This window comes from Myotis daubentonii, chromosome 12 (assembly GCF_963259705.1).
Source record: "Myotis daubentonii chromosome 12, mMyoDau2.1, whole genome shotgun sequence".
NCBI lineage: Eukaryota > Metazoa > Chordata > Mammalia > Chiroptera > Vespertilionidae > Myotis > Myotis daubentonii.
Genome location: NC_081851.1, coordinates 6722530 through 6747897, shown reverse-complemented (window position 1 = coordinate 6747897; position 25368 = coordinate 6722530). Strand labels below are relative to the sequence as shown.

The 25368-nt window shown below is 50.9% G+C and overlaps 1 protein-coding gene, 1 long non-coding RNA gene and 1 pseudogene across 4 annotated transcripts in view; all 3 read left to right on the top strand.

Annotated features, from left to right (window-relative positions):
* The first annotated feature begins 207 nt into the window (after window positions 1-207).
* LOC132214128 (U2 spliceosomal RNA) lies at window positions 208-358 on the top strand (annotated as a pseudogene).
* Window positions 359-2690: 2332 nt separating this feature from the next.
* LOC132213740 (uncharacterized) lies at window positions 2691-3467 on the top strand. Its single transcript, XR_009448054.1, has 3 exons — window positions 2691-2776; window positions 2887-3011; window positions 3335-3467. It is a non-coding gene; the product is annotated as an uncharacterized LOC132213740 (long non-coding RNA).
* A 2915-nt stretch (window positions 3468-6382) lies between these two features.
* IL18RAP (interleukin 18 receptor accessory protein) overlaps window positions 6383-25368 on the top strand; it is a 31603-nt gene continuing 12617 nt past the window's right edge. For 2 of the 3 annotated variants that reach the window (XM_059658853.1, XM_059658852.1), the window contains exons 1-6: window positions 6383-6560; window positions 7163-7322; window positions 7782-8103; window positions 8205-8388; window positions 14102-14252; window positions 20211-20276. In XM_059658853.1, the coding sequence (XP_059514836.1) occupies window positions 7253-7322; window positions 7782-8103; window positions 8205-8388; window positions 14102-14252; window positions 20211-20276 (793 nt within the window). In that variant the 5' untranslated portion in view covers window positions 6383-6560; window positions 7163-7252. Of the gene's footprint in view, window positions 6561-7162; window positions 7323-7781; window positions 8104-8204; window positions 8389-14101; window positions 14253-20210; window positions 20277-25368 lie in introns of those variants that run through there. The other variant, XM_059658854.1, reaches the window with a different exon arrangement.

Below are 25368 nucleotides of genomic sequence, written 5' to 3'. Positions count from 1 at the left end.
TTAGCTAAATCAGAAAGCAGGTCTAATTAAGCAAGTTTATTCTATATCTATAAAAGGCTAAGTGGACTCGTGAAAGCACAATACATATAAAGCTCTCACTGGTGCCAATTGCACATGTGTGTTTCCATCTGTTGTTGTCAATTGTGAATTTGATTGACACTTCTATTATAGAGCAAGGGCAAATGGCAATATTAAAATATTTCTCTTATCGCTTCTCGACCTTTTGGCTAAGATCAAGTGTAGTATCTGTTCTTATCAGTTTAGTTTAAAATATTTCTCCTAATTAATTTCCTTTCAATGTGCATGAATTCGTGCACCAGGCCACTAGCATGCATATAAGTTCTTTAGTTAATCTCTTTCCCACCCCTTCCCTCTGAGATTCGTCAGTCGCTTCCATGTTTCCATGTTTCTGAACCTATTTTGTTCATTAGATTCTACATCTAAGTGAATCATGTGATAATTTTCTTTCTCTGACTGACTTATTTCACTTAGCATGATACTCTCCAGGTCCCTCCATGCTGTCTCAAAGGGTAAAAGATCCTTCTTTTTTACTGCTGCATAGTATTCCATGGTGTAAATGTACCACAGCTTCATTATCTACTCATCCACTAATGGGCACTAGGGCTGCTTCCAGATCTTAGTTATTGTAAATTGTGCTGCCATGAACATATGGGTACATACATTCTTTCTGATTGGTATTTTGGGTTTCTTAGGATATATTCTTAGAAGTGGGATCACTGGGTCAAATGGTAGTTCCATATTTAATTTTTTGAGGAAACTCCACATTGTTTTCCACAGTGGCTGCACCAGTCTGCATTCCCACCAGCAGTGCACTAGGGTTTCCTTTTGCCACATCCTCACTAGCACCTTTCGTTTGCTGGCAGGTGTGAGGTAGCACCTCATTTGTAGTATGCTCAGTTGGTTGGAGCATTGTCCTGTACACTAAAAGGTTGAGGGTTTGATCCTTGGTTGGGGCACATACCGGAGGCAACCAATCAATGTTTCTCTTTTCTCTCTCTCCCTCTCCCTCTCCCTCTCCTTCTCCCTCTCCCTCTCCCTCTCCCTCTCCCTCTTTCTCTCCCTCTCCCTCTCCCTTTCCTTCTCCCTCTCCTTCTCTTCCTGTTTTTGCAGCTGCTTTTTATAGCTACCTTGGGCTTGCTGACAGAATATTTGGCTTCTGAGAGAAAGAAAATGAAAGCAGGAGACTTTTTGGAAACTAGGTCCAGAGCTGGCACAGCGTCATGGCCTGTGCATTCCATGGGTTAGAGCAGCGGTTCTCAGCCTGTGGGTTGCGACCCCTTTGGGGATCGAATGACCCTTTCACAGGGGATGCCTAAGACCATCGGAAAACACATATATAATTACATATTGTTTTTTTGAGTAATCACGATGCTTTAATTTTGTTCAATTTGTAACAATGAAAATACATCCTGCATATCAGATATTTACATGACGATTCATAACAGTAGCAAAATGACAGTTATGAAGTAGCAACGAAAATAATTTTATGGTTGGGGGTCACCACAACATGGGGAACTGTATTAAAGGGTCGCGGCATTAGGAAGGTTGAGAACCAGTGGGTTAGAGCAAGTCACAGTCTGCCTACATTTGAGGACAGGAGAAATAGACTGCACATCTTGGCACAAGGAGCAGATTTTTGGAGTATGTCCACAATGCCTGGACCAGAGCACTCCATCTCCAGCAAACCCTATTCCAAGTCCATTCCAGTGAGCAAATTTACTTCAGAAACACCTTTCTAAATACCTTTACTCTCAGCTTCAAGATCTGCGTCAGAGTCTCTGAATCTTCGGGAAGATAGCCCATGCCCCATTGCACTGCAGTCCAGTTCAATTCAACAGTTACTGGGACCTGTCATAGGAACCCTATGTCAGCCCTTTCCCCCATCCTACCTGATCTCTCCCCAGCCCCCGGGTGGTCTCTGTGCTGCTCCCAGGACACTGAGGCTGAGCCTCCCGCACAGAGTGTCCTTTCACCTGCTCCCTGGCCTCCCTCGGGACCAGCCTGGAAAGATGTGTGTTCTCTAGGAATCTGCAGGGTCATGACGAGCTCAGAAATGCTTTGGGGTGCTTCTAGCCACAGTCGCTGATGCTGTCTTCTGGCCTCCCAAAGTCACCTCAGGCAAACACGAATGCTACCTTCATCCCAAAGAGAACTTGGTCTCCAGCTGTCCTTGAGGCTCCCCTCCAGCTGTGTGCAGAAGTGACCTGGAATGGCGGGGGCTCTGCAAAGAGGCCTCATCTTTACTGGAACATGAGAGGAGGGTGTTTCCTTGGCTCGCCCCCATGCTGTGTAGGTGAAGCTCTTCTGACGAGCATGATCTCTGGGTGCTGGAAGGTCTGACTTAAAGGATTTTAGTTGTCACATCAAAGGACCGTGGTATTCTTAATTGTGTTATATTTTGAAGCTTTCTCTTCATAAACATGCACCCAAAAAACCTTGGTGATTTCAGATTATTTCCTAATCACAAGAAAAGCTTAGCGTTTATCTTCAAGGTTACCCTTTGGGAGGTTAGTTGTACAAGACCAAAAACAACAAACAAACAAAAACCCACAATTGAGAAATTGAGTGCTAATAGGCTTTACAGGAAATTCCTGTAAAGGAAATAGGCTTACTCAGTTTTCAACCGAGCCTAACCGCAAACCTCATCTAGTCGAGGGGTGTCAAAGAGTCTTAGCTGCTTCATCTTCAGGGCATTTCCTTCGACTGATAGAGGGAGTTATTTGATTTTCCTCTATGTGACCATGGATTTGACAATGTCAGTGGTCCCTCACAAGATAATAAAGATTGCCTTTTTTCTCCAGGTGTATTTCCAAACTTGTAAGAGTTAACTGTTGTTGCATCTTCTCCAGTTACCTGTCTGAGTAGGAAGAGAAACAGGAGAATTCTTTGAAGATGGGTATTCTCTTATGTTCTTCAGAAAGAACAGCCGGCAGTCATTGAAGCGATGTGAACTTCCTTCCTCTTTTTTGTCTTCAGAACAGGAAATAAAGGTAAGGCAATAGTACATTTTTTCACTAGATTTCCTAACCAGAAAATGTAAGCTGCGAAAAGAGTTTAAATAAGTTTCAAAATGAATTGCTAACACAATTCCTTCTCATAAAATGTTTTGTAATAATATGTGTGCTATCTAACTGGCAAACTTTATATCTCTACATGTCTGGAGTCTTCAGTTTATAAAAACTGGTGATTCTAACTAACATAAATCTATTCATAGGGCTTTGAGCATTTTATGGATAAAGACTTAAGATGTTTGTCCAATTTGACACCTGACATCTCCAGCATTTTCTTCTCTTTTGTTTTTTCCCACTCAAAGCTCTGGTCAGTGAAATTCTTAATTCATTATCAACCAAATATCATTGAAGTTGTAGCCTTGACCCACTGAGGGGTCAACCTCTGACAGAAGACATGCAGCTCATATAGAACCAGGAAAATGCTTTGAGGAAGAGACCCTGATGGGCTCTCATCTCTTTCTGTGAGGCCACAGCATGTGGTAACGAGACAGTGTCTCTGAGACTCTACATTTGTACGTAAATTCCCCTTATTATACCCATGAATAGCAGGGACCACTATTTTATGGTAAATTTTGTCTGTCAATAAAACTGAAGGACATTAGCTCTCTCCCAAAGAGTACAGGAGAGAGCCGGGGTCACTGAGACAAAGGAATGTCACCTGAGTAACAGGAGCTTGACTGGCAGGCAGGCGCAGTGGGTGGCAGGGGCATGTCATCATGCAGGTGTCCAGGGAGGGTCTCTCTGAGGAAATCCAGGTCAGATATGAGAGCCAAATGAGGTCATGCAGGGCCTCACAGGGGTGCTGAGACTGGATTCTTCACCTCGCAGGCAGAGGGCCGGTGAAGTCAGCATGGAAGTGTCACCCTCACGCTTGCTTTTAGAAAAATGCTGCCAGAGGCTGGCGATGGGTAGACTATTTGTTCAGGGCTTTGTGGGCAAAATAAAGGAAGAAGGGGCCAGGCCATGTCTTGAAAGGCAGCTGCTTTAGCCGGCCTTCCTTGACCACAGTCCTTAGGAGAAAGAGCAGCCCACGGGGAGAGGCACAGTGACTCCAGCCCTGCCCAGCCCTCTCCTGCCCTCCCCCTCAGGAAGCTCCCCTCTGTCAGCATCTCACAGCAGGGCTCTGCCTCCCGCCTGAGCTCTGGGCTGGACAGACCTGCCCGCCTCCTGTCCCAGCCCATGGCTCTGTGATTTCCCGGCTGTCTCGCTTCCTGCCCCCTCAGAAATCGGCCCATGAATCTCACTCTCACTTCTGTTTCACCTGCTATCTGCCTGCTCCTCCCCACACAGGAGACTCCTGTCACAACTCTCCTTTCACCAGCAGAGGAGCAGACCCGCCCTCTCCCCCCACTCCCCGCAGTGTGGCCTGTGGGAGGCGTGGCGCGTCCCCACTCCCCACATTGTCCCCTGCTCCCTCCTCACAGCACAGCTCTCATCACCTCCCCTCCCTGTGCACTCATCTGACCCGATGGTGGCCAAACATAGTGGACACTTGCAGTCTTTTTGTGTCTGATTCCTCTATAGCTGCTGCCATTGGCATCTAGTCTTCCCTTCAAGTTCTCCCTGCGCTGTGTCAGGGTGGTCCCTGTGATCTGTTCTTTATTTTCTTCCTTTTGGGGTATATTCTGTTTAACTTTTCTTGGCCCTGACCCACCCTGCCAGGCCAGTGCTCCTCGGGGAAGCCCATCTCTTCTCCCTGGCAGCTTCCAGACTTCTCTGGCTTGAGCCCCTTTCCCCCATGCTGTTGCCCCAGACTCCTCTGCTCTGACCGGATCCCCAAAGACGCCTCAAGCTCAATGTTTCTGCTAGAGAAACATTACTTATTGATAACTAATTTATAAATATTAAAGTTATCCCTCCTCCTGCATCCCAAGATGTTGGAGACACAGTGTGTGTGTGTGTGTGTGTGTGTGTGTGTGTGTGTGTGTGTGTGTGTTGGAAACTGGTTGAAAAGGAAGAATTTTATAAGATGAGAAAAGGCAAGTGTTTCTTTATGAAAAAAAGATGGAGACACCTGGAAAGAAAGCTCCTGGGAAAGTCGTGGGTGGAGGGAGTGGTTGCAGGAAGGACCGGTGAGTGCAGGAAAGCGTGAGCAGAAGACCTGCATAGCTGGTTAGATGTGGATACAGAGAGACTGATGCTGCGAGCTTCCTAAAAATCAAAGATGCGTGGGGAGATTTTTTAAGGGAACTTTCAGCTTGGCCATACAGTATTTAATATAGCTTATCCCGCACTTCCTTCTTTTACTTCCCCCTTTATTTTTCCTTTGATATCTGATCCAGTTTCTGTTCCCCACCCTTGTTTCTAAGTCCTTAAACTGTCTTCAGAAAGAATCCTGTTAGGGCAGTTTAATCAGAATCCCCAGCCTTTCATCTCTCCTCTTGGTAAGTTTCCATCCCCTGATGGCCTTGCACTGCTCCTGGGCTGGAAACCGCACCTGTCCTTGTTGTGCTCTGAGTTGAGTTAATCTCTCTCCAGGCCCTAGTCCACTGCACTAGTCTTGGCCGCTCTCTCCATTGCACTAGTCTTGGCCGCTCTCTCCGTTGCACTAGTCTTGGCTGCTCTCTCCGTTGCACTAGTCTTGGCTGCTCTCTCCGTTGCACTAGTCTTGGCTGCTCTCTCCCTTACACTAGTCTTGGCTGCTCTCTCCGTTGCACTAGTCTTGGCTGCTCTCTCCGTTGCACTAGTCTTGGCTGCTCTCTCCGTTGCACTAGTCTTGGCTGCTCTCTCCGTTGCACTAGTCTTGGCTGCTCTCTCCCTTACACTAGTCTTGGCTGCTCTCTCCGCTGCACTAGTCTTGGCTGCTCTCTCCGCTGCACTAATATTGAACAAAGTCTTCCTTGCTGTTCTAATCAGTGTCAAATCATTTTTTCTTTAATATTGTTCTCCACGCTGCTAGGCCCTTGAGAACAGGGGCTGTGCATTTTCATGTGTCCCCTCCCGGATTGCCTGGAACAGGTGGAAGTGTTCTCGGAGAAATGTTAGCTGAGGTCCGGGGTTAAAGTGCCTTAGTCTGTAACCCCAAGAATAATGCACAGCTTATTTCTATGTTAGTGACAACAGTCAGAACTCTCAGAGGCACAGGAAAACTGTTCTATAGGAAAATTACTTTTATTTTCCCACTCATAAAATTAAATAATAATCAAATATTACCCACTGCTATGACCTGAATGTCTGTGTTCCCCCCAACCTCCTAATTTATATGTCGAAATCCTAACCCTCAGAGATAATACCCTAGTGATGGTACTAGAGGTGGGGCCTTAGGGGGTGTTTAGATAGTAAGGATAGAGCTTCATGAATGGGATTTGTGTTCTTGTAATAGAGACTGCAGAGAGAGCTCCGAGCCTTCCGCCAAGCGCGTAACGGCCAGGCCAGGCTGAGAGGCCTTCCCCAGAGCCAGGCATGCTGGCGCCGCGATGCGGGCCCCAGGCTCCAGGACTGGGAGGAGGGCGTTCCTGCTTCACAACCATCCTGTGGCGGCCTGGATGGACTGGCCCTCCCAGGGCCCTGACCTCTCATCTCTTGTAGGTGATTTGAAAATTCCAATGACCAGGCTACCAGCAAGGGGACAAGCGCTGGGAGCACAGCCCAGGCTCCTGCACTCTCTGCGGTGACTATCCTCGTCTTCCAGTCAGAGGATTGGTAGCAATGCCCTCCAGCAGCAGCGCTTTCCTCTTATTTGCGACACAGAAAGTCCAGCGTCCTGCATGCGCTACAGTTCCCACACACTAGCAATGTGCACACAGCGCGGACTTCGCACTCCACCAGCTCCCCTAAGTGTGGGGACTCTAACATTTTCACTCAACGTGTCATTTTCTTTTCAGGAAAATTTTCATTTAATTCTTTCCAAATTACTCATGGAAATGTGCGCACTAGCTGCGAACGTGGGGAGGAAACCCCGTGAGGAAATGGGTCAGGAGTAGCGCACTGCCCGTGCCAGGCCCTGCGGTGCTGAGCTCGCCATGCTCCCCTGCCACAGGGGTGAGTGGCACGCAGCCTGCACACCCCACTGAGTGCCATGCACACGTGGACATGTGACCGCTTGCTAGGAAGGACCTGCCCTTTCAAAGCTTCCTGTGTGACTTGCATTTTGATCACAGTTTCAATTTCTTATCTCCCACTTATTTCAGCAATGAAGAGGCTTTGCGGGGTGGACTCTGAGTCCCAGCGCACCCCCGCGCCACGGAGTGCTTCCTGAGGGACCGGCCCCTGGGTGGACGATGCTCTCTTTGGGGTGGATCTTCCTTTGGTTTGTCACAGGAGAAAGGATCAAAGGGTTTAACATCTCAGGTAGGGTTCACTTTTCAAGTCAACACTGAATCTTATGGTCAAAGCTTAAAGTGACAGATAATTTGATATATCAGTAGCATGACACACTATCACAGAACACATTCTTCCTACTAGTAAGAGGTTGTAGAAGGAGAAATTACTGGGGTGAACAGCTTTCAGCTGACGCCAAGCATTGATGGGGGACCCAGTTAATCAGGTGGGTGTTGGGCGGGAGCAGGAATACACTGGCTCGGCTGTCTAACTGCTCAAAATACAATTACATAATAATCAAATATTACCCACTGCTAAGCTGAAGTGGCTGGTGTGCCCTGGGGGGCGGGGGGGTCGCGTTAGCATGTAAACTTCCTTTTCCCACAAAACGGGGACAGTGAAGTGGAAAATAACAACTATTCTTTGTAAATGTAAGTCAGTTTCATCCTTGAATGCGTTTCTGTGTTGCTTGTCTATTGTGGTTTCTAGGTTGCTCCATCAAAAACTTCCTTTGGATGTACTCCGCGGAGAGCGCCGAGGAGTTTGTCTTATTTTGTGACTTAGCAGAGGCACGGAAACCCCGTTCCTACCACAGACACCCGCTCTCACCCGCCCAGGGCCCTGCAAGCCGGCCCTGCCATGGCCTTGAGGGCCTGTCTGATGCCCAGTGGTACCTTCAGCCTCGGGAAGGAGGCGCCTTAAAGGAAATTACCAGCAACCAGTCCCACCTGCTCCTGGACAAGACGGCCCTGCGCTTTCTGACCGCGGAGAGGAGCCATGCTGGCTCCTATATCTGTAGGCCCAGGATGAGGTGTGTCCCCCACGCATTCTTATCCGAAATATCCCCAAGCCCGCTGGTCCTGGGTCAAACCTGTGTTCACGGGGCCGCGCTGACCCTCCTGATTCTCCCAGGAGCCGCAGGGACGAGGCGTGCTGTGTGAAGATGGTCCTGGAAGTGCAGCCCCAGGCCGACCTCTCCTGTGCACGCCCGGTGCCTCGGACGCGCTACCTCCGTCTGGGCAGCACCGACGCCATTCACTGCCCCAGCCTTGGCTGCCAGGGTGGCGCCCCGAGTCCAGAGATGACCTGGTACCAGGTAAGAGTGACTTTTCCAAAACTCATGCAAGATGTGGTTTCTAATGGCAGCATCTCTGCCAGTCTGTAGAATCATGGGTTTGAGGATCTCAGGTCCAGAGCTTCCCCAAGGCTGGCCTTGTGCCCACAGAAAAGACTGACTTTCTAACATGGTCTTCGCCGGGAGCCACAGGACTGCCGCTCCAGCCATTCCAGCCACCCTTTCGATTGTGCCAGGAAATTGTCTCAAAGTCAGGTATATCCATGTGAAGTAATAGGTAGTTACAGCACCAGCCAAGGCAGCCGCCAGAGCGGTCGGCGGGACGCCTTCGGAAAGCAGTGAGAATTGCTCAGGGAGGGAGCACCCAGCAAGTGAGAAGGTCTCTGGTCGAATCGGAGCGTAGAACACTTTCCTGAGTGGGCACCTCTTCGAGGCCCTGAGTGACAGGTGAGACCAGGAGACGGGAGTGCTGTGCTAAGAGAAGAGAAAGGCCAGGAAAGGTAAGTTCTGTAATGGGTTTGAGTTACAAACCACATAGCAAACACCTGGCATTTTCCCTGTGCTTATGGGTTACCGAGTGCCACAATCTATGCCAATGCTCCGAGCATCACCTCCAAAGCCCTCTGCCAGTTGGCCCCTAGACGGCGGAATCAGGGAATAGAATTTAAATGCCATTACACTGATGATAATTGTTTAAAGTCCAGTACTTTGTCCGAAAAATTGTGTAAAACTTTAAAATTGACTTCAAAATATGTTCGTTTGTTAATATAAAACATCATTTTAACTTGCCACTGACTGATGCCCAGCAGGCAGCCTGCTTGCTGGGTGGTCCCGTGCACTTCCAGACCCCACAGCAGAGGCGTGGGGGAGGGGTGCTGCTGGGGGGAGAGCGTGTTCCACTCGGCTCTCCTGAGCCTTGGGGACAGCAGGTGGCCAGGTGCTTTATGTCCTTTGTAGAAATAACTACTCGGGGATGATGAGTGATGTGTCTAAAGTTTCACATTTGTATTTTAAAGTGACACGGAAAGCGTGCTGGCTTCAAAAATGCCCAGTTTGGGGCACATTCATTTCACAGCCTCTGAGATGAGGGTAGTAAGGAGTCCATGGTTCTGTTCATCCTCTTCAGCTCTCGTAAGAACGACACTCCCCTGGCTGATGAGTGTTGCAGTCGGAGGGCGGAGGCCTTGCTCTGCCCCGGGCGCTGCTCCCAGCCCGGGGAGAGGCTTGCCCCGGCTTTTCAGGTGGAAGGGCAGACCCGGCAATGCAAGGCCGTTTTCACTTGTCGGTGAGCAGGAGCCAGAGCGGCTGCCGCCTCGGCGAAACCCCAAGGCTGCCTGGCGTCTGCTCAGGAAGCTCATTCCCTTCTCCGGGCTCTGGCTGCATGCGTCAGAGGTGTCAGTGGGAAAGGCATCTGTTCCAAACGCGGTTAATCGATGCTGCTCTGCAGTCGTAGCTTCTGATGCGGCTTTGGAGAGGCATGGTTTAGGCTATGTTTATGCATTACGTGTGTGTGTGTAGGTCTGTGCGTGTGCGTGTGCAGTACATACACGCACATGCACACAGACACATGCACACCTGGAGACTCACAGACCTCATGGACGCAGTGTGCTACTAAAAGTGATGATATTAGGCAGGAAATAGTACCCAGTGCTCCTTTCTCTCATACAAACCCGCAGGTCCTCAGGCAGAGCAGATGGCACTAATGCAGGTGTCCTGAGTCCAGGTGGAATTGCTCCCCATAACATACCTTTATTACCATTAAAAGATAAATAATAGAGCAAAATGTGTGTATAAATGGAATGTTGTCAGTTGATTGCAACAAGGGACAGCGCAGCGGCCCTCGGCAGGGAGTGGGGGATGGACGCTGGGAACAGGAGCTGCAGGCACGCTGCGTGCTGGGAGCGCTCGGCTCAGCGGGCAGCGGTCGTGCCTGGTGGACTCAGGGTGGACTGTGTGCACAGGCGGCAGGCTGGGTATGTGGTAGGTTGTTAGGTCCCTGTTGGTGTGTTTGAACTTTACAAGTATAAGTCCCGACCCGGGACCCTGTGGGAATAGAAAGAAGATGGTAGGCCCTACAGATATTTTCAAGAAATAAAATAAAAGATAAAATGATTTAACTGGAGGGTGTGAAAGTGGTGACTATCACATCTGGGGACTTTATGGCTCAAAGTAAACTCACAGCATTTGCCAAACTGGAGAAAGTAGCCACTAATGCAATTAGGGGTGAGAAGAGGTGAGCTGGACACTGAGTCATTAAACAGATGTGAAAACACCGGGCCCCCGGGAGACAGGGCTTGAGATGTAGTCCCAGGCGAGCAGCAAAAGCCCAGGCAGGAATGCTGTGTGGCCAGCTCCAGGGCGCGCCCTCCACACAGACAGCGCACCGTGTGGGGCTCGCTGGAGTGGCAGCACTGCCCGCAGCACAGCAGGCTGGTGACATCAGAGCAGAACGGTGAACGCTCCGAGGGGCGCGCTCGCTTTGCTTTGTTCGTCTCCTTGCGTCACACATTCCTTTAAGAGTCCTGTACCCTGGCAGGTCGCACAGTTGGCTGGTGTGTCATCCCATACACCAAAAGGCTCTGGGTTCGATCCCTGCTCAGGGCAAATACCAGAGGCAGCCAATCAATGCTTCTCTTTCACATCGATGGCTCTCTCCCTCTCTTCCTCTCTCTCTAAAACCAATTTAAAGACATTCCCAGGTGAGGATTAAAAATAAGTAAATAAAATAAAGGGGCTTTTTGTGCCCTCAGCCTTTTCTTCGTGCCTCAGCTCTCTCCAGGACTCCCAACACTCTCCGCACAGGTCTCATTGGTATGCTGCTCCTTTTATCTGTGTATTTCTTTACCTCTGAACAAAACAAAGCATTCCCTGTACAGCCCCACTAGCCCCTCTGTTTCCCACCTAAATCATTTGTGATTGTATTATTAGAACGGGGTTCCCATCGTTCTTAGCACAAATTGCTTATCTCTTATCTCTTGTCTTTGATGTTCCTTTTATTTCCACCTCATAAAATCTTAATGGTACATACTGCGCCATTCTTACATTTTTATGGGAAAAACTAGAGGCCTGGCGCATGAAATTCATGCACGGGTATGGTCCCTAGGCTTGGCCTGCAATCAGGGCCGTCTTCCCCAGCTGCTGACAGCCAGCCCAGCCCCCCACCGCCACCCACCCCTAGTTTCCTGTTCACCATTGGGCAATAGGAACCTACCGGCCGGGGGGAGGGAGGAGGAGGGGAAGGGGGGGACCAAGAGGTTGGCCGTTCCCACCCACTTGCCAGCTCTGTCTCCCAGTGCTGGTCACCCTCTGTGTGGAGCGACCAGCAGGGTGGGGGCCTTGGCCTGGCTCCACTGGTATCTGAAGCCACCCACCCCCAGTTCCGCATTCCCCATCAGGCAATTACAGCCTGCCTACTGGGAGAGGGTCTGAGAGGTTGGCCAGCAGGCCCTATTTGGGCGATCAGGGCCTCCAGGCTGGGGGAAGCTCCAGCGTTGAGCATCTGCCCCCTGGTGGTCAGTGCTTGTCATAGCGACCGGTTGTTCTGCTGTTCGGTTTATTTGCATATTACCCTTTTATTTTATAGGATTAGGTCCACTTTGTTATCACTCATCTTCCCTGTTGCTCAGCCAACGTCTTAGTTCTAACTCTGCCTTCCCATGTGATTTACGACCTCCACTCTAATTTCTGTTCTTTTATGTGTTACTGTGCAGAATTCTGTCTCTGACTTTTGTCCCATGCTCTGAACCTTCCTTTTAAAGGGTTCTTGATCCTTGAGATCAGCCGATGGGTTGTTTAACCTTGTCTGTCCCACTACTTGGCCTTGGTTCCCTTCACACGGCAGCCGCCCCGCCAACCAGTTCTGCCCCCCAACCCTCAGCTGCTTGTCAACCTCCTGGAAATCCCTCTTGAGCCACAGGAACCACACTAGAGACGTGGAGTGGGGAATCCCTGACTCTGCAGGTCAGCAGGCAGCGTGGCAGGGGAATTCCTCCATCAGAACTGGAAACTCAGAGTCAGAATAATTTAGATAAATTTCCAGTGCTCTCACTGACGAGCCTGTGTCACAGAGCAAAGGACAAAGCCCGGGAGCTCAGGCTGCCCACCCGTAAAATGGAAAACAATCTACGCAAACCCAGCCGGAGGGGCCTCTGCGCAGTCCGGGGAGCCGAGACCCGATCAAACACTTGGCCAGCGACCCGGATAAGAGGCTCTTCCTATTGTTCTTTGCTGTTGATCTCTTTTCCTCGGCTGCAGTGGTGAGAGGGCTGCTCCTGGAACTCTTGGCTGGAACTTGGAGGCCAAGGGCCACGTGGAGGCCGGAGCCCCTCGTCACTGCACAGTGATAACCATCTACCAGAGGCTCACAGTCCTGCCGCGCCCCAGTCCCCCATGGTGCAGAAGTGATTATGATAGTCTCTGCTTAAGTTGGTAAGCACTCTCACACTGAGTTGCCACTAAAAAAAGTCTAATAATATGACGCTTATGCTTCACAACCTTCTGTTCAGTTGTGCAGGCACTCACTCACTCTCCCTCTGCGGAGGGCAGCCGCCTGCCCGCTGGGGGCCGGAGCCCGGAGGTCAAACACAGCCAGGCGCATGGGCCCCTTCAGCTGGGCCTTGCCTCCTGCATGGATGCTTTGCTTCAAGCTTCTTAAATGACGCTTCCCTTCCCCGCCTGATTCCGGCACCTTCTTCAGAGCGCTGCTCGCACTGGAGGGCAGGCCTGCCTCCTATCAGCGGAGTCACGGCCTGGGGGGCGTCCACCGCCACGGAGACGCGCCTGCGTCCTTACACTGCGCGCCCATGAGAGAGGCCGGGCTGATTCCCGGCGTGTCCAGGACCTGGCCTATGTCTTGGCACAAAGGCTGCTCTGGACGACCCGGAGAAGGAGTGACCTACGCACCGAAGACCGCACTAAGTCCAGGGGTGCACGGACGCAATGACGGAGGTCTGAGCTCGCAGCGGGGCGCTGCGCTGCGCGGGGCTCCTAGGGGTGCCGATTTGTCCCCAGGAGGGCGCCCTCGCCCTGGGAGTGGAAGCCAGGCGGCGCCCACCTGGCAAAGGCGGTGCAGTGTGTGCACCCTGGGCTGGGAAGGGGCGCGGCGCTGAGGGGAGGGCGGAGGCCAGGGCACCGCACCGGCAGGAAAAGGGTCTGGGAAGGACAGGCAGGTCGCCCTGCAGCGCCAGAGGCCTCGCCAGCAGACCCCAGTTCCAGTCCTCAGCCACTCTGTCATATTGATGGACTTAATGTTTTACATTTAAATTTTATTATTTTATTAAAGTTAAATTTATTTAAAGAGGAAGCTTTATATTAGCCCTATATACAGAAAATCTGCATCAATTTTCAGACATAATAAACACATAGGTTTTTTAAAAAATTTATTTAGTATTAGCTACTTAGAATATGATGCGTTTTCTAGAATACTCTCAGGGGCCTGAGTCATGCTTTGGAAAATAATAAATGAAATACTTCTTAGTGGGCTGACGAGATTGGGCGCCTGATCTCCACGCACAAAGTGATGGTATTTAAAACGCCTCTTATTTTAAGAAAGAACTTTGCAAAGACAACTTTTGAACAGAACCTCTTCCTCCCTCCGGGGATGACTGTCGTGTCCTCATCTCAGGCTGGCTGTCCCCTTCCGGGTTCGCACTTGTGAAGGTCTCTGAAAGGTGCAATTAGCACAAGACAGTCTCTGGAGAAAGAGCTTCACTTGCCTTTCTGTCTCTCGGACTAGAATGGAAGACTGCTCTCTGCGCAGAGGAGCAACCCGCTGCCGCTGGCCGTGATCTATGACTACCACCAGGGCACCTACGCCTGCGACTACACGCAGGCCGACGGCGCAGGGTCCCGCACAGTCAGAGCCGTTGTCCAAGTGAAAACCATTGGTAAGTGACATCTTGGTTTCAAGATTTCATGTTTGAATCCCAACTACCCAGTCTTTTCCTGAGGTTTCGTGATGTTTTCCTTTTAGGAAAACAAAATAAGATAGACATATAGTGTCGTTGGGGAAAGCCTTGAATATCAGCAAACATCAGTATTCCCATTAACCTAGAGTCATTCTGCAGGGAAGGTGCATATCCAAGTTGTCCCAAGTTGGGTTTTCCATGCATTTATCCCTGGTTTGTTTCTATAATAAATTTTAAAATGACATCAATAATTCACACACAGAAATAGCTGGCATCCACATACCTATTACCAGCTTTAATACTGTGGATATTTTTCCACAGGCTTAAAATCTTGATTTTTATTTAAAGAAACAAAAGATTACAGATACAGCTCGAGGCCCATGCCATCATCTCTTCCCTTTCTCCTGCCTTCCCAGATGTAGTTTAGTATTATAGTTTACTAGAGTCCCAGTGCACAAAATTTGTGCACTTGTGGGGGAGGGGCCCTCAGCTCAGCCTGCACCCTCTCACATTCCAGAAACCCTCAGGGGATGTCCGACTGACAGCTTAGGGAGTGGGCCTGAGCAGTCAGGCAGACAACCTTAGTGTTGCCACGGATGCGGGAGGGGCTCCTGCCAGCCAAGAGCCCAGCTTTTGGCTGAGTGGCGCTCCCCCTGTGGGAGCACACTGACCTCCAGGGGGCATCTTCTGCATTGAGCACTGCCCCTTAGTGGTCAGTGCATGTCATAGCAACTGGTTGTTCCACCGTTCTGTTGATTTGCATATTAGCTTTTTATTATATAGGATATCCTTTCTATTTATGCCTTTTTTACATATGTACGTGTCCATTCATAAATAGAATATCGTTCTATGTTATAGAATGTGATTTGTGTTATTAAGCACATGATGTTATTCTAAGGTATTGCTTTGCCAGTTTCATCATCAGTGAATAGATTCCTATTATTTCTACATTATTCTTGGTGTCTTCAGACTTTATTTTTATTGGTGCCAAGTGGGGTCTTTTTCATTTATATCAATTTACATTTCCCTGAGTCCTAGTGAAGTTGAGCATCTGGTTGTGCTTATGGCCCATTGGGCTGATTCTTCTGACAGTTCTCTATGTGTTGGCCCAGTCTCTCCCCTGGATCAGCCCACTGGATTTACAGGTGTCGGCACAAATAAACTAGTCATTAATGTAAGCATGGCGATGTCAAAGCATTACCAAGGCAGTCATCCATGTCTCGTATTGAACAGCTACAGGGTAGCGGATTTATCTCTTGGAAACATATTTCTCAGTTTTGCCTCCTCTCCTGTTCCTGAGCCACAAACCGCACGGGCAGCCTGGCCCTGCACCTGCTGCCTCAGGCCTGAGCAGTTCCACACCAAGAGACCGCTCCTTGCAGAAGGAGACAGATGCAAATGCCCCGCTGGCACCACTTGCCCCTCCAGGTGGCCCGCGGCTGTCCTTCCCACAGGCCTGGCCCCTCGCCCATCGGTCCCCAGGGGCAGACCAGCTTTCTCTGCCCCAAGGACTCCTTGGATCACCTGTGGCATCTCGTTCATTCAAGCCTAGCCTGTCGTTACTCACGTCTTCCTCGTTTACTCATTCGTTTATTTGTTCATTCTCACACAAATATCTGCTGAAAATCTAGGATGTGTCAGGCACTGGGCTTGGTGCTGTGGCTGTGAAAACAGCACCTGCACATTTCCTCTGGCCTCCCAGCACTGAGCATTCTGTGGGGCCCAAGGGAAGGAACAGGCTATGACAATACACTGTGAGGAGTGGAGAAAAAGCGGGCACAAAACCTAGACCTGGGTATCCCGAGCCCAAAGCGGGAACTGGGATGGGAACCAATTAGCCAATGGAGGCGGGAAAGATGCCGTTCTGGCAGAGGGAGCGCGCAGGCAGTGTGGGGAGACCCTGCGGCCCAGGAAGAGCCAGGAGCAGTACAGGGGGAGTGTGTGCAAACGAGACTGACAGACGCTGTCCCAGTGAGCGCGGACTTCATCTGAGGAACAGCAGGGAGCCATGCAGGGTTCTGGGCAGAAGAGGGTCGGGAACAGATTTGTAGTGGACATAGGTTCCTGTCCACTGTGTAGAAAATGGGTCTGTGGGCGGGAGAAAGGAGACGGGAGAAGAATTAGGAGGCTGCCGCAGTCAAGCAGGCATGGCTGATGCAGGGGGAACTAGGACGGCCGTAAGGACGGGGAGAAGCAAATGGACTCAATATTTAAGGGGTATATCAGAGAGGAATTGGAAATGGTGAGTGAAGGAGAGAGGAAAGGATGAGAGCTAGGTTCCAAGTTGGACAACTGGGTGAGCTTTGGTAATGTGCTGAGGAGAGCACAGCCTGTAGGGCCTGCACAGCCTGCACAGCCTACATACCACAGCACAGCACAGCACAGCCTGCACAGCACAGCACAGCACAGCCTGCACAGCACAGCAGAGCCTGCACAGCACAGCACAGCACAGCCTGCACAGCACAGCCCAGCACAGCACAGCCTGCACAGCACAGCACAGCACAGCACAGCACAGCCTGCACAGCACAGCCTGCACAGCACAGCACAGCCTGCACAGCACAGCCTGCACAGCACAGCCCAGCACAGCCTGCACAGCACAGCACAGCACAGCACAGCACAGCCTGCACAGCACAGCACAGCACAGCACAGCACAGCACAGCCTGCACAGCACAGCCCAGCACAGCCTGCACAGCACAGCACAGCACAGCACAGCACAGCCTGCACAGCCTGCACAGCACAGCACAGTACAGCACAGCACAGCACAGCACAGCACAGCCTGCACAGCCTGCACAGCACAGCACAACACAGCACAGTACAGCACAGCACAGCACAGCACAGCCTGCACAGCCTGCACAGCACAGTACAGCCCAGCACAGCACAGCCTGCATAGCCTGCACAGCACAGTACAGCCCAGCACAGCACAGCCTGCACAGCCTGCACAGCACAGCACAGCACAGTACAGCCTGCACAGCACAGTACAGCCCAGCACAGCACAGCCTGCACAGCCTGCACAGCACAGTACAGCCCAGCACAGCCCAGCCTGCACAGCCTGCACAACACATCACAGCACAGTACAGCACAGCACAGCACAGCACAGCACAGCACAGTACAGCACAGCACAGCACAGCACAGCCTGCACAGCCTGCACAGCACAGTACAGCCCAGCACAGCACAGCCTGCATAGCCTGCACAGCACAGTACAGCCCAGCACAGCACAGCCTGCACAGCCTGCACAGCACAGCACAGCACAGCACAGTACAGCCTGCACAGCACAGTACAGCCCAGCACAGCACAGCCTGCACAGCCTGCACAGCACAGTACAGCCCAGCACAGCCCAGCCTGCACAGCCTGCACAACACATCACAGCACAGTACAGCACAGCACAGCACAGCACAGCACAGCACAGTACAGCACAGCACAGCACAGCACAGCCTGCACAGCCTGCACAGCACAGTACAGCACAGTACAGCACAGCACAGTACAGCACAGCACAGCACAGCACAGCCTGCACAGCCTGCACAGCCTGCACAGCACAGCACAGCACAGCACAGCCTGCACAGCCTGCACAGCCTGCACAGCACAGCACAGCACAGCACAGCCTGCACAGCCTGCACAGCCTGCACAGCCTGCACAGCACAGCACAGCACAGCACAGCCTGCACAGCCTGCACAGCCTGCACAGCCTGCACAGCACAGCACAGCACAGCACAGCACAGCACAGTACAGCACAGCACAACACAGCACAGCACAGCACAGCCTGCACAGCCTGCACAGCACAGCACAGCACAGCACAGCACAGCACAGTACAGCACAGCACAACACAGCACAGCACAGCACAGCCTGCACAGCACAGCACAGCACAGCACAGCACAGCACAACCTGCACAGCCTGCACAGCACAGTCTGCACAGCACAACACAGCACAGCACAGCACAGCACAGCACAGTACAGCACAGCACAGTACAGCACAGCACAGCACAGCCTGCACAGCCTGCACAGCACAGCACAGCACAGCACAGCCTGCACAGCACAGCACAGCCTGCACAGCCTGCACAGCACAGCACAGCACAGCCTGCACAGCCTGCACAGCACAGCACAGCACAGCACAGCCTGCACAGCCTGCACAGTACAGCACAGCACAACACAGCACAGCCTGCACAGCACAGCACAGCACAGCACAGCACAACACAGCCTGCACAGCACAGCCTGCACAGCACAACACAGCACAGCACAGCACAGCACAGCACAGTACAGCACAGCACAGTACAGCACAGCACAGCACAGCCTGCACAGCCTGCACAGCACAACACAGCACAGCACAGCACAGCACAGTACAGCACAGCACAGTACAGCACAGCACAGCACAGCCTGCACAGCCTGCACAGCACAGCACAGCCTGCACAGCACAGCACAGCACAGCACAGCACAGCCTGCACAGCACAGCCCAGCACAGCCTGCACAGCACAGCACAGCACAGCACAGCACAGCACAGCACAGTACAGCACAGCACAACACAGCACAGCACAGCACAGCCTGCACAGCACAGCACAGCACAGCACAGCACAGCACAGCACAGCCTGCACAGCCTGCACAGCACAGCCTGCACAGCACAGCACAGCCTGCACAGCACAGCACAGCACAGCACAGCCTGCACAGCACAGCACAGCCTGCACAGCACAACACAGCACAGCACAGCCTGCACAGCCTGCACAGCACAGCCTGCACAGCACAGCACAGCCTGCACAGCACAGCCTGCACAGCACAGCACAGCCTGCACAGCACAACACAGCACAGCCTGCACAGCACAGCACAGCACAGCACAGCCTGCACAGCACAGCACAGCACAGCACAGCCTGCACAGCACAGCACAGCCTGCACAGCACAGCACAGCCTGCACAGCACAACACAGCACAGCCTGCACAGCACAGCACAGCCTGCACAGCCTGCACAGCACAGCACAGCCTGCACAGCACAACACAGCACAACACAGCACAGCACAGCCTGCACAGCCTGCACAGCACAGCCTGCACAGCACAGCACAGCCTGCACAGCACAGCCTGCACAGCACAGCACAGCCTGCACAGCACAACACAGCACAGCCTGCACAGCACAGCACAGCCTGCACAGCACAGCCTGCACAGCACAGCACAGCCTGCACAGCACAACACAGCACAGCACAGCACAGCCTGCACAGCACAACACAGCACAGCCTGCACAGCACAACACAGCACAGCCTGCACAGCCTGCACAGCACAGCACAGCCTGCACAGCACAGCACAGCACAGCACAGCACAGCACAGCCTGCACAGCACAGCCTGCACAGCACAGCACAGCCTGCACAGCACAACACAGCACAGCCTGCACAGCACAACACAGCACAGCCTGCACAGCACAACACAACACAGCACAGCCTGCACAGCCTGCACAGCACAGCACAGCACAGCACAGCACAGCACAGCCTGCACAGCACAGCCTGCACAGCACAGCACAGCCTGCACAGCACAACACAGCACAGCACAGCCTGCACAGCCTGCACAGCACAGCACAGCACAGCACAGCACAGCACAGCACAGCACAGCCTGCACAGCACAGCCTGCACAGCACAGCACAGCCTGCACAGCACAGCACAGCACAGAACAGCCTGCACAGCCTGCTCACTCATCCCAGTATGTAGCCTCACCCCATGGACTGCAAGAAAATTTCACGCAGGCAGACATGGATTTATAAAAAACTACTCTTTTGCCAGCACCTGCACCCCGATGTCACAGTCATTGTGGAAGCTTGCTTTTCACGTGGGACCCGAGTCCTAGCCTCTGGAATGTGAATAAAATCTGCAGAGGCAGCTCCAAAATATTTAGCTTTCAGTGTGACCGCGCGTGCAGACGCTCAGCGCGCAGCTGCAGCTTCCCCTGCATCATGCTTCTGCTTTTCCTCCTCAGTGAGAAACACCACGCTCAAGCCGGACATCCTGGAGCCGGTCAGGGACACCCTGGAAGTGGAGCTGGGTAAGACGGGTGCCTGTCACCCTGGGCGGATATTGGGATTCTGGGCGCACGTCCAAGTGTGATGTGATATAAGGAAAAGAGAGTCGCATTCAAGCCAAATAGAATTGGATGTGGATCTGGACTCAGCCGCTGACTGGTGCTGTCTCCTCATACAGTCACTTAACCAAAGCTTCAGCTTTTAAGTCTGTAAATAGGCAAAACTGAACTGACCTCCCAACCTGGGCAATCGGGGCTGGCGTCCGTTCGGGGGCTGAGCATTTGACATGATCAATAGGGCCACACTCTTTCTTACCCAGGAACAGCTGCGTGTATAGTAGGCACTTCGGCTTAGTGAAGTCTATAAATATAACCAACTTACCAACTTGAGTGGCATTAACCTATAAAAAGTAGGTGCTTGTCTGGCCCTTGAGGTACCTGTAGGAGAGTGTTACCGTCCCTGCTCACTTAATGTGTTTCCCAAAGCGGTGTCTCCTTTGGGGCAGAAGGGCCAATGGCTTTTCTACGTCCATTTCATTCATCAGCTTCACTAGCATCTACATCTCACCAAACAGCCAATTACGAGCTGCACTGTTTAAAACCAAGTACTGGTTGCTTCAACAAAATAATTATTATTTAAAATATGAACTGTTTCTAATAGAAATGTGAAAACAAATGCTGAATTGTGGCAAGAGACCGCTAGGTGGGGTATCAGTATCCTGATTATAGGAATCGCAATATGGGCAACAACACAAGAATAGAAGGACAAAAGAAAGAACAAAAATTATGTAATTAAAAAATAACAAAGTTACATATGGTGCCAGCGAATTTAAAGTATGACTAGGAGAGAAGCATTCGTAAGGTGCAAAGATGAGCTTTCAAATGGAGTCTCTGTGCACCCCATGGTTAGGGTACTGAGGCCGAGGCAGAGCGAACGGGGTAGCTCTCGGGAGGAAGTGGGGAGACAGGCTCATGTGATCACATCCGTGCACATCCATCGTGCACGGTCCACAGCAGTGAAATGTCTGAATAATGTCGTTGAATGACGTGCACAGTCAGCTCATGCCGTTTGCTGAGCATGTAAGTGCTGGTTAGAAAGATGCCCGTCGCCTTTCCCTCAGCTCCGCACTGGAGCCCGAGCCAGTGCTCACACTTCACGTTTTCCTCTGTTCCCTCAGACCACACGGGGGCCCCAGTGCTCTGACCAAACCAGCCTTCATTTAAAAAAAAACCCAGTTGTTTTTAAAGTGCATGGACCTGGAGAGGATGATGCTAAGTGAAGTAAGCCAGTCAGAGAAAGACAAACACCTTATGATCTCACTCATGTGTGGGATCTAATGAGCAAAATAAACTGATGGACAAAATGGAAGCACAGAACAGACTGACTGAGGTCAGGGGAGGGGACTGACGAGCGCATGTGAAGAGAGTAGCCAAAAAGCTACTGTAGCCATAGGCACAGACAACAGAGGGGAAGGCCTGTGAGGGGTGCTGGGAGCTGGTGCCAGTGGGCAAAGGTGGGGTGGGGAGAAACGGGGAATGGTGTCAACAATAAAAAAGAAATAAAAATAAACAAATAAACATAAATAAGGAAGGAATTTGGTTCTGATAATGCCCTTTTGAAAAATAGTTGATACTGGAGACTAGAAGATAGCAGCTGGCAGGACGGAGGTGAGGGAGAGGAAGTGAGCGAGTGAGGGGGTGAAAGGGGAGTGTGTGGTGTGTGTGTGTGTGAGTGAGTGAGGGTTAAATCTGGCAGGAACAGCAGGGGCTGGCGGACCAGGCTCTCTGGGACAGGGAGAGACTACCACCACTGCGGGCATCCCCTGCACTGCGGGGCTCGGGCATGGAGCCCACGCCATCTTGAAGGGGAGAGAGGCCTCTTCTAGGAACTCATCAGCACCACCACCCAGACAGTGGCCCCCGACCAGGCAGCCACTCCAGCCAAAAACCTGCTGCCCCACCTACAGACCTGAGGACCTGGGACCTCCACCTCCAAAGGAGCACTGCTCCCACAGCAGTAAGTGCAGCCACCCCCTCCCAGTGGCAAACCTCCAGCACGCAGGCCTCTGAGCCCACCGCTCCACAGGCTGCTCTTGGATGCCGGTGTGAGCCCCTGCTGGGTGTGATTTTGAACAGACAAGGGCGCACTGCCCCACAGTAGAAATTCCAAATTCCCTCTTCCTGAATAACTGTCACAGACAACCCAGCCGCACATCTTTAGCACCAGGGCCCTCAGAGTGCGTCAGAACTCTGTGCTGGCAAAGGCACTGCCACAGTCGTGCATTTCCAACGAGCAGGCACCCAGAGCCCATCTATCCACAGGACACTCATGGGAGCCCTGTGAGCCCCTACTAGGTGCAATCTTGGACAAACAGGGACACACTCCCCCATACCCCCCTGCCCCAGCAGTAGAAATTCTGAATTCACTCATCCTGAATACCTGCCCACAGACTCCTCAATTATGTGGCTTCAGTGCCAGGGCCCTTCAAAGCGCTTCAGCTGGTGCCCCTGTGAGCTGCCCCTGGGAGCGCGCGCCTATCCACCACAGGCGCAGCAGCAAACACTGAGCCTGCCCGCCCCACAGCTGCAAAACTCTGGACAATACAGGGGCATGGTTTTCCAGCGTGCAAGCCTCCCAAGCCCACCGTGGCATAGGCAGCCCTTGGGTGCCTCTGTGAGCCCCCGCTGGGCATGCACTTATGCAAACAGGGGTGCACTGCTGGGCTGTAGAAATGCTGAATTCCCTCTTCTGGGGTACCTGCCCACAGACACCGCAATTCTGTGGCTTCAGCGTCAAGGCCCTTCAGAGTGTGTCAGTACACCCTGCTGGCAAATGCACCACAGGTGCCTCTGTGAACTGCTGCTGGGATCACGTGTATCCAACCATGGAGGCAGCAGCAAAAGCTGAGTCTGCCCACCCTACAACTACAGAACTCTGGACACCATAGTCACGCCTTTCCAGAGTGCAGACCTCCTGAGCCCCATCACCCCAACAGACGGTTCCTGGGTGCCACTGTGAATCCCCATTGGGCACACACAACTTCAACCAAGGGCATAAGACAGCAAAAATTTGGACACCCCCCTCCACGGCTGCTGCTGATTTCTAGTCACCGCAGTTGTGCCTTTCCAGCTCACAGGCCTACATCAAGGGAACCCAAATAGCTCAAGTAGGGAGCTACACTAGATTACCAAGCCCAGGAGACCTGAGAGGTCACACCAGTAGCATCATCCCCAAAAGAACCTGGGTAGCAAAGCAATCAGATCTACAATTAAAACATTACAGCAAAACATGGGAAGATAATAAAGAAATCTCCAAAGGAAAGAAAAAGAAGAATCACCAGAAAGGGAGTTAAATGAAACTGAGGCTAGCAACATATCAGAGAAAGAATTCAGAGTAATGAAAATAAGCATGCTCAAATGGCTGGATGACAAATACACACAACTCAATGAGAATTATAAGGAGTGAATGAGAATGTCACCAACATGAAAAGGAACCAAGAGGAAATGAAGAATGACATAGTTGCAATAAAGAACACAATGGAAGGCTTAAACAGTAGACTACAAGATGTTGAGGACCGCATCAGCGAATTAGAAGACAAGGTAAGAAAAAACACACAAGCACAGCAGCAACTGGAAAGAAGGTTTAAAAAGCAAGAGGATTGCCTAAGGGAGCTTTGGGACAACACAAAATGCAACAATATGTGCATAATAGGGGTACCAGAAGGAGAGAAAGAGAAGCAAGGAATAGAAAACCTGTTTGAAGAAATAATGACAGAAAACTTCCCTGATATTGGCAAGAAGCATACTATGCAAGTCCAAGAAGCACGTAGAGTCCCCAAAAAGATGAACCCCAAAAGACCAGCACCAAGACACATCATAATTAAATTGGCAAACACCCACAAGAAAGTAAGAATCTTAAAGGCTGCCAGAGAGAGACAGAAAATTACTTACAAGGGAGCCCCTATTAAAATATCAACTTATTTTTCAACAGAAACACACCAGGCCAGAAGGGAATGGAATGAAATATATAAGTGATGCAAAGCAAGGGACTGAATACAAGAATACTATACCCAGCAAGGCTGTCATTCAAAATTGAAGGTGGAATCAGGAGCTTCACAGACAAAAAAGGGCTAAGAGAGTTTACTACCACCAAACCAGCAATGCAAGAAATGCTAAAGGGACTGCTAATAAAGGAAGACACAGAAAGGCAAGAAGAAACACAAACATTAAGACTAAAAATTACAACAAACAAGTATGTAATTGGATTAAATGCACCAATCAAAAGACATAGGGTAGCTGAATGGATAAGAAAACATGACCCATATATTTGCCGTCTGCAAGAGACCCACCTCAGAACAAAGGATTCACACAGAGTGATAGTGAATGGATGGGGGAAAAAATTTCAGGCAAATGGAAATGAAAAAAAAGCTGGGGTTGCAATACTTATATCTGACAAAATAGACCTCAAAGTAAAGGCTATAACAAGAGATAAGGAAGGCCTTAATACTAAAGGGAGCAATTCACCAAGATATAACTCTGGTAAACATATATGCACCAATACAGGAGCACCCAAATACATAAAACAACTTCTGGAAGATATCAAGGGAGAGATTGATAACAATACAGTCAGAGTAGGAAACTTTAATACCCCACTGACACCACTGGATAAATCCTCTAAACAAAAAATCAGCAAAAACAACAGCAATCCTAAATGACTCACTAGATCAGATGGACTTAATGGACATCTTCAGAATATTTCACCCCAAAGCCACAGAATATACATTATTCTCCAGTGCACAAGGGACATTTTCAAAGATAGACCACATATTAGGCCACAGGCAAAGTCTCTTCAAATTCAAGAGGATAGAAATCATAACAAGCATCTTCTCAGATCACAATGGCATAAAACTAGAAATCAACTACAATAAAAACAATGAAAAAAATCAAACGCTTGGAGGCTAAATAGCATGCTATTAAACAATGACTGGGTTACCAAAGAGATCAAAGGAGAAATAAAAGCATTCTGGAAACAAATGACAATGAAAACACAACAATCCAAAATCTATGGGACACAGTGAAAGCAGTCCTGAGAGGGAAGTTCATAGCTCTACAGGCC